This window comes from Nycticebus coucang, chromosome 6, assembly GCF_027406575.1.
Source record: "Nycticebus coucang isolate mNycCou1 chromosome 6, mNycCou1.pri, whole genome shotgun sequence".
NCBI lineage: Eukaryota > Metazoa > Chordata > Mammalia > Primates > Lorisidae > Nycticebus > Nycticebus coucang.
This window is the reverse complement of record NC_069785.1, coordinates 52506204-52521352: the sequence shown is the minus strand read 5'-3', so window position 1 is coordinate 52521352 and position 15149 is coordinate 52506204. Positions and strand designations below refer to the sequence as shown.

Here is a 15149-nt window from a genome sequence, read left to right as displayed (position 1 = left end):
TGACCTTTTGTACATTATATACCCATTTGAAAATCTAATGAAAACTACAGACCCTCCTAGAAAAATGCACATATGCAAAATTTCGCTATTGAAATAGTTTCACAAATATTTTTAAACCCATCCATCAGTCTCAGAAGTGCTGTCTTGGTTGTGTGAAACTGATGTGCATCAAAGAGTATAGGAAGGAAAGTATCTTTAAGTACAAAGCAAGCAAGAGTAGCTAGGACTGATTCTAGGAGAAACAACTAAATCAGACAGGAAATTAAAGCTACTTTGTGACTACAGAAAAAGGGCCAGCATGGCTATATAAATCAGCTGTGATGTGAAGCATATGGAGCTTCAAAGCCAGGAAAGCTTAATTTCTTGAGGTGTACATTAATTTAATGGAAGTACTAGTTACTGCAGTAGTAACATTGCATAGAAATCTATTGTTTTGAGAGGTGGTAGAGTTCTGGAAATATTTTAAAGTTGTACAATAGTTTTACCTGTTTATAGCAGACAAGGTAAAACATGTGAAAGTGTCAGATCATTCCCACTTTAACTTTTATTAGTTCATCTAGAAAAATTAACAGGTAAGAAAGTGAGGGAGAATTAGGTATTAGATACTAGAATACTGTGCCGCTGGAACAGTTGATCTGTGAATGTTTAGGGAAACATTTCAGCTGACCTAGAAATAACTCTTCCACAAATAAAAATGTAACAAAGAGAGTTAGATTAGAAATTAATGAAGGAGGGAATGCTTCCTCAGTAAATACAGGTTGGACAATGGGGTAGAAATTTGGAAAGTTCTTTTTTTTTTTTTTATGTTGTCATTGTTTTATGTGCTTGGATAAATTTGAGTTAAATGTAAAAGTATAAATTATTGAAAAATTTTAAGAAAATAGAAATACATATTGAACCAGGAAAGCCAGCAAGGTTTTCTAAATGTATAAATAATAGAAAATATTAATGGAAGATGTAAAGTTATTTAAATACCTAGAAAAGGGCAGTGCCTGTGGCTCAGTGAGTAGGGCGCCAGCCCCTTGGTATATGGTGGTGGGTTCAAACCCCGCCTCGGTCAAACTGCAACAAAAAATAGCCGGGCATTCCAGACATTGTGGCAGGCACCTGTAGTCCCAGCTACTTGGGAGGCTGAGGCAAGAGAATCGTGTAAGCCCAAGAGATGGAGGTTGCTGTGACGCTATGGCACTCTACCAAGGGAAACGAAGTGAGACTCTATCTCTTAAAAAAAAAAACCTAGGGTGGCGCCTGTGGCTCAGTGAGTAGGGCGCCGGCCCCATATGCTGAGGGTGGCGGGTTCAAACCCAGCCCCGGCCAAACTGCAACAAAAAAATAGCCGGGCGTTGTGGCGGGCGCCTGTGGTCCCAGCTGCTCGGGAGGCTGAGGCAAGAGAATCACGTAGGCCCAAGAGCTGGAGGTTGCTGTGAGCCGTGTGACGCCACGGCACTCTACCCAAGGGCGGTACAGTGAGACTCTGTCTCTACAAAAAAAAAAAAAAAACCTAGAAAAATTAAGCATAGCTAAGTCAAAAAAGCTTTGAAGAAAATTGAAATTTGGTAATTAGCACATAGTTTTCTTTGTTATGTAAATCATTTGTATAAATCAATAAGTTGCCAAGATCCAGAAAAAGAAATAGTCTCCTCTGTGATTGATATTATTAGTGTAACGGTGTACATATAAGACAGTAGCTTGGGGGGGGGGGACTGAAGTGTTGATGTTTCATTTTTTTCCCCACAGTTTCCTATATTTTTCTAAATCTTTTTGTGAACTTGTATCTATGTAAAAGGATTCATTCAGACTTATTTATTAATAATAAAAAATTTTAGCGTTGTACTTTTTGAGATTGATGTTAAAGAAGATAATCATAATCTGTAATTTACCCTTTGATGTCCAAGTGGAATAAAGCATACTGAGTTAATACTACTTAGAACAATGGCTTAAAATTCAGTTCACTTTGGGCGGTGCCTGTGACTCAGTGAGTAGGGCGCCAGCCCCATATACCGAGGGTGGTGGGTTCGAACCCAGCCCCGGCCAAACTGCAACAACAACAAAATTCAGTTCACTTGTTTAAAAATGATGTATAATGTTTGCAGAATGATACTCCTTCTGAAAACACTTTAAAACATGTGAGTTCTCATGCTGGATTTGCTGAGTGTCACAAAACTTCTGTTCCTCTTCATTCAGAACAAGGTGAGTATTTTGACTATATGAATTATTTTACCAAACATACTCATTTAAACTTCGAATGTATTTTATGTTTGTCAAACTACTTGAGCATTAAATGGTTTAGTAGTTAGAAAGTGAAGCTTCTGGTTCATCATCGTTAGGATAACCTTGCATAAGCCATGCAATCCTAACATTTATTAGAATGTTTTATTAGAATATTCTTTATAAATTGTGTAGCCCACAAGATGAAACATAAAGATTTGCTTTTTATAAATCTGCTGTTTTAAGCTTTTACAAGTATATATTTTGTTTTACTCTATATCATCATTTATTCAACATATTAATAGCTTAACTTTTAAAAACAGCTAATACATATTTTTGGTTCAACATGAAGATACACACATACACCAACCCTTTGTAAAGTTTTCCTCTCACTCCAATCCCATGTGTAACCATATTGTTTTCATCATCCTAGAAATTCAAGCTTATATCGTATATATTACATTACAGTTTTCTAATACACCTCAATCTCTCATTGCCTTCTACACATGAAATAAAACTTTTTTTTTTAGATCTCCTTTATTCATTCTAAGGCTTTCTTTCATTGTGTCATAAAATTGTAAGTTCTCCCTAATTTGAGTTATAGTTTAATATTCTAACATTTAAAAAAAAAATAAGCTTAATTCTAAAGTTTGTTTAAAGTAAACAAGATACGACATCAAAGGTGACATCTTAAATCTGGGAGAAAGTATTCATCGCCGCCTTGTTTATTATAGCAAGAGATTGGGGGGCAGCACCTGTGGCTCAAGGAGTAGGGCACTGGCCCATACACCAGAGGTGGTGGGTTCAAACATGGCCCCAGCCAAAAAAAAAGATAAATTGGAGACAGATCAAATGTCCATCAGTAGAAGTTTATTTAAATACATTATTGTATATCCATAATACGAAATTAAAGGCAGCAGTGGGAAAAGTGCTCTTTTCTTCTGTGTGTTCTTTTCTTCTGTGGGAAATCTAAGCTTGAAGTTAAAAAACTCAATGGGCATGATGTCTCATGCCTGTAATCCCAGCGTGTTGGAAGGCCAAGGTTTCAGACCAGCCTGAGCAATATAGTGAGACACACACCCCCATATCTCTTCAAAATTAGCCAGGCATTGTAGCTAATTCCAACTACTTGGGAGACTGAGGCAGAACAATCACTTGAGCCCAGGAGTTGGAGGTTATAAGTGAGCTATGATCACTCTACTGTACTCTAGCCTGGGTGACAGGCAAGACCCTGTCTCTAAAAAAAGTTTGAATTCTATATATATGTATATTACGCTGCCACTTACGTTTTAAAAAAAAGGAGAGGATGGAAACACATACACAGAATATCCCTAGAGAAAGACTTTACTTTATACTCTTTGTTTTTTTGTTGTTTGTTTTTAGAGACAGCATCTCACTCTGAGCCCAGGCTGGACTATCATGGTGTAGTGATAACTCACTGCAGCCTCAAGCTCCTGGGCTCAGGTGATATTCTTTTTTCCTTTTTTTCTGGACAGAGTCTCAAGCTGTCGCCCTGGGGGGAGGGCCGTGGTGTCAGCTCACAGCAACCTCCAACTCTTGGGCTTAAGCGAGTCTTTTGCCTCAGCCTCCCAAGTAGCTGGGACTACAGGCGCCCGCCACAACGCCCAGCTATTTTTGTTGTTGTTGCAGGTGTTGTAGCTGTCGTTGTTTAGCAGGCCCAGGCCAAGTTCAAACCCGCCACCCTTGGTGTATGTGGCCTGCACCCTACTTAACTGAGCTACAGGCACCACCTCAGGTGATATTCTTGCCTCAGCTTCTTAAGTAGCTAGGAGTACTGGTGTGCACCACCACACTGGCTAATTTTTTAAAGAAAGTGGGAATCTCACTTTGTTGCCTAAGCTGATCTCAAACTCCGAAGCTCAAGTAATCCTCTTGCTTCGTCCTCCCAAAGTGGCTAGGATTGTAGGGGTGGGCCACTACACCCAATCTCTTTTTTTTTATATATATATAAATAATAAATTTAATAGTTTTTAATTTATATAATAGTTTTTATTTGTATAAATAAATTTAATAGTTCACTTAAATAAATGGAATAATTTCGGGGTCTCATGAGCCTTATGTAATTCTTACATTCAGTGTGTTGGGAGAGATTAATTTATTTTATGAAGGTTATACCATGCCTAGAAACATTTTGTATTTAGTTGTATAATTTTTTTTTAACTTTTAAACTTTGTTTTAGTGGAAAGTGGCAGTAGAAGGCCATCTACAGAAGACAACACTCATGAAGTAGATTCCAAAGCAGCTTTACTGCCGGTTTGTACATTTCAATTAAACAAATATATATCATATATTAACATTTATTAGATAAGAGTTTAAAGGGGGCAATAATTTTGAGATTCTGTCAACCTTTCACAAGTTTTTCCCTTAGACAAGTGTCTTTATTCAGTGGTAGAAAAGAAACTATTAGAGAAATGTTTTCCTACCGTGAATACTCAGATTTTAAAGAAAATTTTGTGCAGAACATAGAAAGCAGCTCTTTTTTGAATTGAAACTAATTATATGAACTCAGTTCCAGCTAACTGAGGTAGTATTTGATATTCCAAACTTTCTGACAACCAAGAAAAATAGCTCAGGAGAAAGAAAAGCTATATAGAAGGGAGTGATCATAATTATAATCAAGAAAATATTCACTTATATACAAATATATCTGTTCTATTTTAAAGAGATAGTTTTTTTGTTGTTAAAAATTATCTTACTGGGGCAGGGCCTGTGGCTCAATGGGTAGGACCCCATATACCGAGGGTGGTGGGTTCAAACCCGGCCCCCGTCAAATTGCAACAAAAAAATAGCTGGGCATTGTGGCGGGTGCCTGTAGTCCCAGCTGCTCGGGAAGCTGAGGCAAGAGAATAGCCTGAGTCCAGGAATTGGAGGTTGCTGTGAGCTGTATGACGCCAAGGCACTCTACTCAGGGTAATAAAGTGAGACTCTGTCTCTACAAAAAAAAAAAAAATTACTAACTAGGTGCAGTGGCTCATGCCTGTAATTCTGGCACTCTAGAGTCCAAGGTAGGAGCATCACTTGAGCTTAGGAGTTTGAGGTTACTGTGAGCTATGATGATGCCACTGCATTCTAGCCAGGACACCAGAATGAGACTGCCTCAAAAAAATAATAGGAATAAATATAAAAAAAATTATGTCATTGAAAAAAAAAAAGTTATTTCTGTGGAAAAAGGGGTTAGTTAATAGAGATTTGTAGTAACAAATCATTCTGGGAGGACTTATTCTGAACCCAAGCTGTACAATTTTACAACAAACAAAGCACTATTAAAGATGACCTCACAATTCCAATTTAGAAAACTCATGAGTCAATTTATATAACTTAAGATAGTAGAATTTCAAAAAATTAAATAAATAAAAATTAAAAAAAGATAGAATTGCTGATTACCTATGATAAAATAAGTATGTTAGAGTCATTATAGAAGAATATATATTAAATATAAAACATACAAGGAGAAGATACTTTTTTAAAAGACTGGTAAATCTGAAAAAATTCTAGAAAAGAAAAATACTTATTGGGGGTTAAGTAACAGATTGGGAACATCTGAAGAGGGAATTAACTAAACTGAACCAGAATGCAACACAGAATTATAATAAGATGGGAAATATGTTAAAGGTAAAGAGACATGGAAAAACGTGTGTCTAACTGGCCTTGATAAGGTAGCTGAAATTAGAAGAGATTATAAATGGTCTAGAATTGCTAAAATTAATGAAACAAGTAAAGATTCAAAATCAGGCAGCTTGTATAAATGGTCTAGAATTGCTAAAATTAATGAAACAAGTAAAGATTCAAAATCAGGCAGCTTGAGTGCCAAACTGGGAAGTAAAAATACTGCCAGCTAGGAATGATGACATCATAAAACTGCAGAGTAAAATCCATATGGACATTAACACAGGAAAGGCCATCATGAAATACTCACAAATATCATTGTGATTATCTTTGTTCACAGTTACCATGATTTTAATTTTTCTGTTGTACTTTGGTGTTCTTTCAGCGAGGAGCACATACTGCTTTTAATTTTTTTATTCCTTTTTTTTTTTGTTGTTTTTTTTTGGAGATAGAATCTCAGTTTGTCACCCTTGGTAGAAGGGTGCTGTGGCATCATAGCTCACAGCAACCTCAAACTCCTGAGCTGAAACGAGTCTCTTGCCTCAACCTTCCAAATAGCTAGGACTACAGGCGTCCGCTACAACACCTAGCTATTTTTAGAGACGAGGTCTCGCTCTGGCTCAGGCTGGTCTCGAACATGTGAGATCGGGCAATCCACCTGCCTCGGCCTCCCAGAGTGCTAGGATTACAGGTGTGAACCATCACACCCAGCCTCACATACTATTTTTAGAATCATAGAAACAAGTGTATATTTTAACAGAATAAAATTGTCCTCAAAAACAATTAACAAATTTATAAAGAATTGGGAAAACTATGTTATAGGAAATAACACTCCTAAAATTTTGTATTCCACCTGTGGAACAGCCTATGGTAGTTACATTTACAAATGGTAGTTACATTTACAACAGTTAAAGTAAATACACTTAATGTTTTGTTCACTTGCATGAAACAAGGACTAAATATTAATTTTTTAGCCCATCCTTAAAACATGCTATAGGAAACAAAACAGAATTAAATAGTTTTGCTTCATCTAGAGGTTCTTGTCTTTAAGTTGCTGTTGTTTTGTTTTGACTAAAGGATTGGTTACAAGATAGACCATCAAAGAGAGACATGTAAGTAAGCCTTTCGCATTATTAGCCTGAAAACTATCATAATTAATGAATATTGTCTTTTTCTGCTTTTTGCATCATCTTTTTAATACTCCTTTATGTATAGGTGATGATTATTCTAGCATCTCCTGGGACTTAATTATTATGAGTTAAAATTATTTTTGTAAAATTTAATTTATCATCTTACATAGTTATACTATAATTATAGCTCTACTCAAATATTCCTAGTAATAATAAAATTAGGACCTTATTTAGTCGCATTTCTAACTTGCTCTACCATCATTCTAATCAAACCTTGTATCTGCTCTTGGGAGGCACTTTGATGATTAGAGCAATAATACACAGTATACGTTAGAAAGCCTGCCTGCAGGAAGATCCTCTAGGAAACTAATGTGATAATCCAGAACCCAAAGTGGAAACAAAAGGCAATCTGGCAGGTAATGTTCCCTGGAAGTTAAAAATCCTTAATACAGATGAGACATAAGGATAAAGAAGTATCTATGGTAACCTCTGTGTTTCCAGCCTAGGAATTAGTACTTTAAGAGCCTCAAGGACATTTACACACACAAAAAAGTCTTATTTTGATACCCATTATCCAGTATGAATACTGGAAGTATGGTAAAGTTAGTCTCTGATGTGGACTACTTCAGAAAACAAGCCAATTGGAGGGAAATTACAATGTGTTCTGCAGTGTTTTTCCCCTTCTGCGAATCAGAAATTGATCTGAATTTGTAGACCAGAAAATAAACCAGGTACCAGGAGGATAAGCAGCTGTTCAAATTCAGTATCCTAACGCTGACATGGCACTTGGAAGACCTACCTATAGTTAGACCTTTTCAGAGAATGTTTTCTTTTATAATCAAAACCATGGAATGTAAATGTAGAATAGGTGTGTAAAGTTTGTGTTAATTCTATTAACAAGGAAACATTGTCTTGTAGAATGCTGACCGGAGGTACCCAGAAGGATAGAGTTGAGCAGCAAGTCTTTAATGAGAAAAGAATGGTTTATCAGCAGTAGGCAAAGGGATAATGCTAGGTTCAGAATACTTCTTATCAGAAATACTGCTATCAATAAGATGAAATCAATAGGAAACATGAGGGTCAGGAAGAATGTAAGAGCTAGAATGGGACTGCAGAGGTCTTCTGCTTCTGAAGCCGTCTCTCAGCCAGGTCCTTTTAGTCCTGAGCAAGGCCACATAGCTGTATTATGGGAGAGTAACTAAACTGCTAACTTGTTTTCTTTGATTTCCACTCTCCTGTTCTTTCTGCTATACCTGTGTCTCTAATTTATACTAGACTCCTTGGAATTAAAAGAACCTCGACTAGTTGCTAATGTATGTTGTTACAAATAAAAATATATTGAACATTGGGAAAAACTTCAACATTAGCAATTAAGTTTTGAGGGGAAGAGAGAAGGGTTGAATCCCACCCTATAGGTACATTGCACAGGTATATTGATGTAGGTATAAGTTGGAAGTAGGAACTGCTAATAAAGGAAATTCCTGTGTATATGTTCATATATATGTATGGCTTAGGATTGGCTAAAGGGAAATGGCAAATATTCAAACAAAGGAAATCTGTCAGAATTCCTGAATAATATTTGATAATAGTAAACAATGATAACTTCATAAAATTAAAGAATTAACTGATAGCCAAAACTAAAATTGTGGCACAGCTCATACTATATTTTTGGTGTCTCTTTAGGCCATCTGAAGAAGGAACATTAAATGGTGAGTCCATGTATTAGATTTAATATGAAGAAATGAGAATCATATATGATCTGTTATAGCAGATACCACATTATTCTAAGTAAGACATTTTATACTTCAAATTAGAAAAAGCCAAGGTAGGGCAGCGCCCATAGATCAGTGGGTAGGGTGCCAGCCACATATATCCAACCTGGTGGGTTCGAACCCGGCCTGGGACAGCTAAACAATAATGACAACTGCAACCAAAAAATAGCTGGACATTGTGGTGGGCGCCTGTAGTCTCAGCTACTTGGGAGGCTGAGGCAAAAGTATTGCTTAAGCCCAAGCAAGAGTTTGAGGTAGCTGTGAGCTGTGGTGCCACAGCACTCTACCGAGGGCAACATAGTGAGACTCTGTCTTCAAAAAAAGAAAGAAAGAAAGAGAAAAAGCCAAGGTAGTGAAAAGTTCTTCCCTCACATAATTTCTCTCTCATTTTGTGGGGGGGTGGTGGGGGGGGGCAGTTTTGGGCCGGGTTTGAACCCACCATGTCCAGTATATGGGGCCAGTGCCCTACTCCTTTGAGCCCCACAGGCGCCACCCTAATTTCTCTTTAATATCAATGTTCAGGGCTTGGCACCCGTAGCACAGTGATTATGAAGCCAGCTACATATACTGAGGCTAGGGGGTTCAAACCCAGTCCGGGCAACTAAGCAACAATGACAACTGCAACAGAAAAATAGCCGGACATTGTGACCTGCGCCTGTAGTCCCAGCTACTTGGGAGGCTGAGGCAAGAGAATTGCTTAAGCCCAAGAGTTTGAGGTTGCTGTGACCTATGATGCCACAGCAGTCTACTGAGGGCAACATAGTAAGACTCTCAAAAAAAAAAAAAAAAACATAAACGTTTTATTGAAGTGTTGAAAAAGCACACAAAATAGTGCAGATAAGCCCACACTTCAGTGAATTCTCATAAAGTGAGCATGTAATCAGCACCCTGAAACAGAATTTTGTCAGTATGTCAGCTCCTTTGTGTCCTTTTCTTACTGTAATTGTAACCGTGCCTCTAACACAGGCCTATTTTGTGTGTGTATGCTTATGTGTGCGTGTGTATACATGTGGACTATGTAAGTGAAGTTATACAGTACATACTGTTTTCTGTCTGCTCCATCTTAACATAATTTTATGGATTCATCATTATTGCTCTGTACAGTGGTAGTTTATGCCTTCTCTGTACTTAATAGTATTTCCTTATGTGAATATATTAAATTTATTCATTTTATTTATTTATTTATGACAAAGTCTCATTTTGTTGCCCTTAGTAGAGTACCATGGCATCATAGCTCACAGCAACTTCATATTCCTGGGTTCGAGGGATCTTCTTGCCTCAGCTTCCCGAATAGCTGGGACTACAGATACCCACCACTGTGCCTAGCTAGTTTTTCTGTTTTTTATTTTATTTTATTTTTATTTTATTTATTTTGGGATTTTTTTGAGACAGTTTTACTTTGTCGACCTCAGTAGAATGGCGTCACAGCTCGCAGCAACCTCAAACTCTTGGGCTTAAAGCAATTCTCTTGCCTCAGCCTCCCAAGTAGCTGGGACTACAGGCACCTGTTGTAACACCCAGCTTTTTTAGAAATGGGGTCTTGCTCTTGCTAAGGCTGGTCTCCAACTCGTGAGCTCAGGCAATCCACCACACCTAGCTTTTCTATTTTTTAGTAGAGACAGGGCTTGCTCTTACTAAGGCTGGTCTCCTAACTCCTAACTCTCTAACTCCTGAGCTCAGGCAGTCCACTCGCCTCAGTCTACTAAAGTTCTAGGATTGTAGGTGTGAGCCACCATGCCTGGTCTCTCCCATTTTATTTAATGGGCATTTTCAGTAGCTTCCATACTGTATAGCTATTATGATTTTTTTTTTTTTTGTAGAGACAGAGTCTCACTTTATGGCCCTCGGTAGAGTGCCGTGGCCTCACACAGCTCACAGCAACCTCCAACTCCTGGGCTTAAGCGATTCTCTTGCCTCAGCCTCCCAAGTAGCTGGGACTACAGGTGCCCGGCTATTTTTTGGTTGCAGTTTGGCCGGGGCCGGGTTTGAACCCGCCACCCTCGGTATATGGGGCTGGCGCCTTACCGACTGAGCCACAGGCGCCGCCCTATAGCTATTATGATTTTTGCTGCTATGAGCATTCTTTTTAATATTGTTTAATAAACATTTTTTGTGTGTTTTTTTTGAGACAAGAGTCTCACTATGTTGCCCTCGGTCGAAGGCCGTGGCGTCACAGCTCACAGCAACCTCAAACTCTTGGGTTTACCAGGGGTCCTCAAACTACGGCCTGCAGGTCACATGCAGCAGTGTGATTGTATTTGTTCCCGTTTTGTTTTTTTACTTAAAATAAGATATGTGCAGTGTGCATAGGAATTTGTTCCTAGTTTTTTTTAAAAACTATAGTCCAGCCCTCCAATGGTCTGAGGGACAGTGAACTGGCCCCCTGTTTAAAAAGTTTGAGGACCCCTGGTCTCTTGCCTCAGCCTCCCAAGTAGCTGGGACTAGAGGCACCCACCACAACAGCTGGCTTTTTTTTTTTTTGGTTGTAGTTGTCATTTTTGTTTGGCAGGCCTGAGTTGGATTCAAACCTACCAGCTTCGGTGTATGTGGCTAGCGCCCTAGCTGCTGAGCTACAGGTGCTGAGCCCAGTATATGTTTTTTGTTTGTTTGTTTGTTTGTTTGTTTGTTTTATTGTTGGTATATACCCAAGAGTAGAATTGCTGGGTCATAGGGGATACCTGTGTTCACATTTGGTAGTTCCTGTCAAATCAGTTTTCAAAATGAGGGCCAGACATGGTGACTCACACCTGTAATCTCTGCACTTTAAGAGGCCAAATCAGGAGAGTCGTTCAAGGTCAGGCTGAGGCAGGAGGATTGTTCGAGCACTTTAGTTTGAGATTACAGTGAGCTGTGCATGCAGCTTGGGCTCTATGGTTGTGGTCTGTCTTATATTCTGCCACCAAAATGGTTCTTGTAAAAGATGTGATCTCATCACTCTTCCACTTTATATTTTTCCATTGTCATTCAGTAAAATCCTTTCTTACTAGCTTGGCATATTAAGCTCTTAATAATTTGGTACTCTCTGCTTCTGTAGCTCTACCTCCAACACATATGCCTATACTCTTGCTAATTAATTTTCAATCTTAGCTGCATGTTCAAATCACTAGTAGATAATCATTTGTATGATGACACCTATCAATAGAAATAAAATATTTTGGAGTAATATTAGTCCTATTTTTATTAAACTGCTTGTAATTTTCCCAAGTGCAGATGCATTTTAATGCTCCCATCCCTTTGTAAATGTAGAGACAAGAGTCCCTGCCTTGTAAATTATGCTCCTTTCCCCCTTCTCATCCTCTGAGACAACCTTCAACCTCTCCTCAACCAGGAGGCATTACATACTATGTAATCTATAATACGCACACATGTGTGCATATACACATTTCATAGCATAATGAAATATAGTAATCTAGGCTCAGCACTTGTAGCTTAAGCAGCTAAGGTGCCAGCCACATACACCAGAACTGGTGGGTTTGAATCCAGCCTGGGTCTGCCAAATAATAATGACAACTATAACCAAAAAATAGCCGGGCGTTGTGGCAGGTGCCTGTAGTCCCAGCTGCTTGGGAGGCTGAGGCAAGAGAATCACCTAAGCCCAGTTCTGGAGGTTGCTGTGAGCTGTAATGCTATAGCACTCTACCCAGGGTGACAGCTTGAGGCTCTGTCTCAAAAAAAAAAAAAAAGTAATATAATAATCTAGCATGTAATGTACTGTTTTTTCTGTTACTGTGAGGAGAGGTTATATGAAGGACATTTAAGATGATTTTATAAGACATTTGAGCAAAAATTTTTGCTGTACTAGTACTTTGAAAACAGTCTCATTTGTTTCTTGCCATTTTAGGTCTTGCTTCTCCATTTAAGCCAGTTATGGATACAAATTACTATTACTCAGGTCAGTAATATTAAAGTCAAAATTTAGTAGTATTTTGAACCTATAGGAATTTCATTATTTCTCTTCCATTTTTTATGCAGCCGTGGAAAGAAACAACTTGATGAGGTTATCACAGAGCATTCCATTCACACCTGTGCCTCCAAGAGGTAAATCCAAAAATTAAATAAATAAAAAGAAAAAGGAACCCTTCAATTATTGTTAGCTGTATTACAGAATGTGGGTGGTATCACATAAAGAGGTGTCGATTTTATATAAATTCTTAATTTGACTACTACAAGGGTGAGGTTTGTTTGAATAGAAGAAGGCAGCATCAAAGTATTAAGTTCCTCTAAACTGGCATATTCAGAAGCAGGGGTATATCACAGGACTGTGGAACAGATAATCAAATCTCTGTCTAAAAGGTTAACTCAGGAAAGTGTTTAGAATTTTAGTTGCTTTCTAAAAGATTTTCTTTAAAATGTTTAGAATTTTGACAATGTCTCTCATTACACATGAATTCAGACATATTATGAAAGTGCATTTGTTATTTCCTGTCATTTGTTGCTCTTACACCTCTTTTTATAAAACTCCAATTTTGTTGTTTGATCTTCCGTTCCTTACATAGAATCTTAGCTAAAGATACCTATCGGTTTTATTTTTGAAGAGTCGTAATTTGATCTTAAACTCTTTACATTCATGTTGCAGGTGAGCCTGTCACAGTGTATCGTTTGGAAGAGAGTTCACCCAACATACTGAATAACAGCATGTCTTCTTGGTCACAGCTAGGACTTTGTGCCAAAATAGAGTTTTTAAGTAAAGAAGAGATGGGAGGAGGTTTGCGCAGAGCTGTCAAAGTACAGTGTACCTGGTCAGAACATGATATCCTCAAATCAGGGCATCTTTATATTATCAAATCTTTCCTTCCTGAGGTGGTTAACACATGGTCACGTATTTATAAAGAAGATACAGTTCTACACCTCTGTCTCAGAGTAAGTGCTAGTGAAAGCTTTACAGTGAAACATAATTCAGCTTTGTATTTTTTACTTCTAAAGTATAAACAAAATAGGCTCGGCTTCTGTGGCTCAAGCGGCTAAGGCATCAGCCGCATATACCTGAGCTGGTTCCAATCCAGCCCGGGCCCACCAAACAACAATGACGGCTGCAACCAAAATAATAGCCAGGTGTTGCAGCAGGCGCCTGTAATCCCAGCTACTTGGGAGGTGGAGGTTGCTGTGAGCTGTGATGTCAACGGCACTCTACCCAGGGTGACAGCTTGAGGCTCTGTCTCAAAAAAAAAAAAAAAAAAAAATAGCTGGGCATTGTCATGGGTGCCTGTAGTCGCAGCTACTTGGGAGGCTGAGGCAAGAGAATTGCTTAAGCCCAGGAGTTGGAGGTTGCTGTGAGCTGTGACGGCACAGCACTCTACCCAGGACGACAGCTTGAGGCTGTGTCTCAAAAGAATAAAGTATAAACAAAATAAAATCTCAGTTTAAATATTAAACACTATTTTATCCATTCTGTAGGAAATTCAACAACAAAGAGCAGCACAAAAACTCACATTTGCCTTCAATCAAATGAAACCCAAATCTATACCATATTCTCCGAGGTAAATTTTTAAATACTTCTGAAGGTCTTTTAGTATTATATGGATAGTAGTCCCTTTGACCTTCATTACTGATGTTGAATATTTAATTATGCATTTTGTAGCTCAATTAGAATCTTACCAACTAAACTGCTAGTAATATCTAACTATTTTTCATAAGGTTCCTTGAAGTTTTCCTGCTGTATTGCCATTCAGCAGGACAGTGGTTTGCTGTGGAAGAATGTATGACTGGAGAATTTAGAAAATACAACAATAATAACGGTGATGAGATTATTCCAACTAATACATTGGAAGAAATCATGCTAGCCTTTAGCCACTGGACTTACGAGTATACAAGAGGGGAGTTACTGGTACTTGATTTACAAGGTACATTTATTTAAATATTGCTAAAATGAAATTGTCCAGTAGGTTCTCAGCTATTTATGTGTTGTTAATGATATGAAGAAATCTGATTTGTGGATTGGTAAACTCTTAGGCCAATAGAAACTATTTTATAAAGCATGTCAATCACAGTCACAACATTAGTTATCAGTGCCTTGAATACTTTGATCTATCTTCATTATTTCTAAGGTAATATAGATGTTTGTTGACCAAAACCATCTAAAATTCTCTGTTCTCCTGGATGTGAAGCCTTTAAGTATTTCAAAAGTATAAGGATGGTTGCCATAAAACAATGATAAACATCTCTATTATTCATGGTGTTTATGTTACTTATTACTGCACACTAAGCTACCTCTAAGTTTAGTGGATTAAAATAACAGACTTTTACTTCACAGTTCTTTGATTCAGAAATTTGGATGGGGCACACTAGGCATGGCTCATCTCTGTTGTTACCTCCGAGGGCTCAGCTTGACTGGAGTTGAGTGTCTGAAGTCTCTGTTCACTCTTGACTGAATTCCTCAATTCTCTATATAGTCTCGCTACATAGCTAACTAGGT

At 38.0% G+C, this 15149-nt stretch overlaps 1 protein-coding gene across 2 annotated transcripts in view; it reads left to right on the top strand.

Annotated features, from left to right (window-relative positions):
* The window catches only part of TRPM7 (transient receptor potential cation channel subfamily M member 7), a 122656-nt gene that overhangs the window by 96005 nt on the left and 11502 nt on the right, over positions 1 to 15149 (top strand). For both annotated transcript variants that reach the window (XM_053593315.1, XM_053593314.1), the window contains exons 29-37: positions 2094 to 2190; positions 4409 to 4482; positions 6913 to 6947; positions 8649 to 8674; positions 12579 to 12629; positions 12710 to 12775; positions 13314 to 13597; positions 14132 to 14214; positions 14372 to 14577. In XM_053593315.1, coding sequence (XP_053449290.1) covers positions 2094 to 2190; positions 4409 to 4482; positions 6913 to 6947; positions 8649 to 8674; positions 12579 to 12629; positions 12710 to 12775; positions 13314 to 13597; positions 14132 to 14214; positions 14372 to 14577 — 922 coding nt within the window. The remainder of the gene's footprint in view (positions 1 to 2093; positions 2191 to 4408; positions 4483 to 6912; positions 6948 to 8648; positions 8675 to 12578; positions 12630 to 12709; positions 12776 to 13313; positions 13598 to 14131; positions 14215 to 14371; positions 14578 to 15149) is intronic.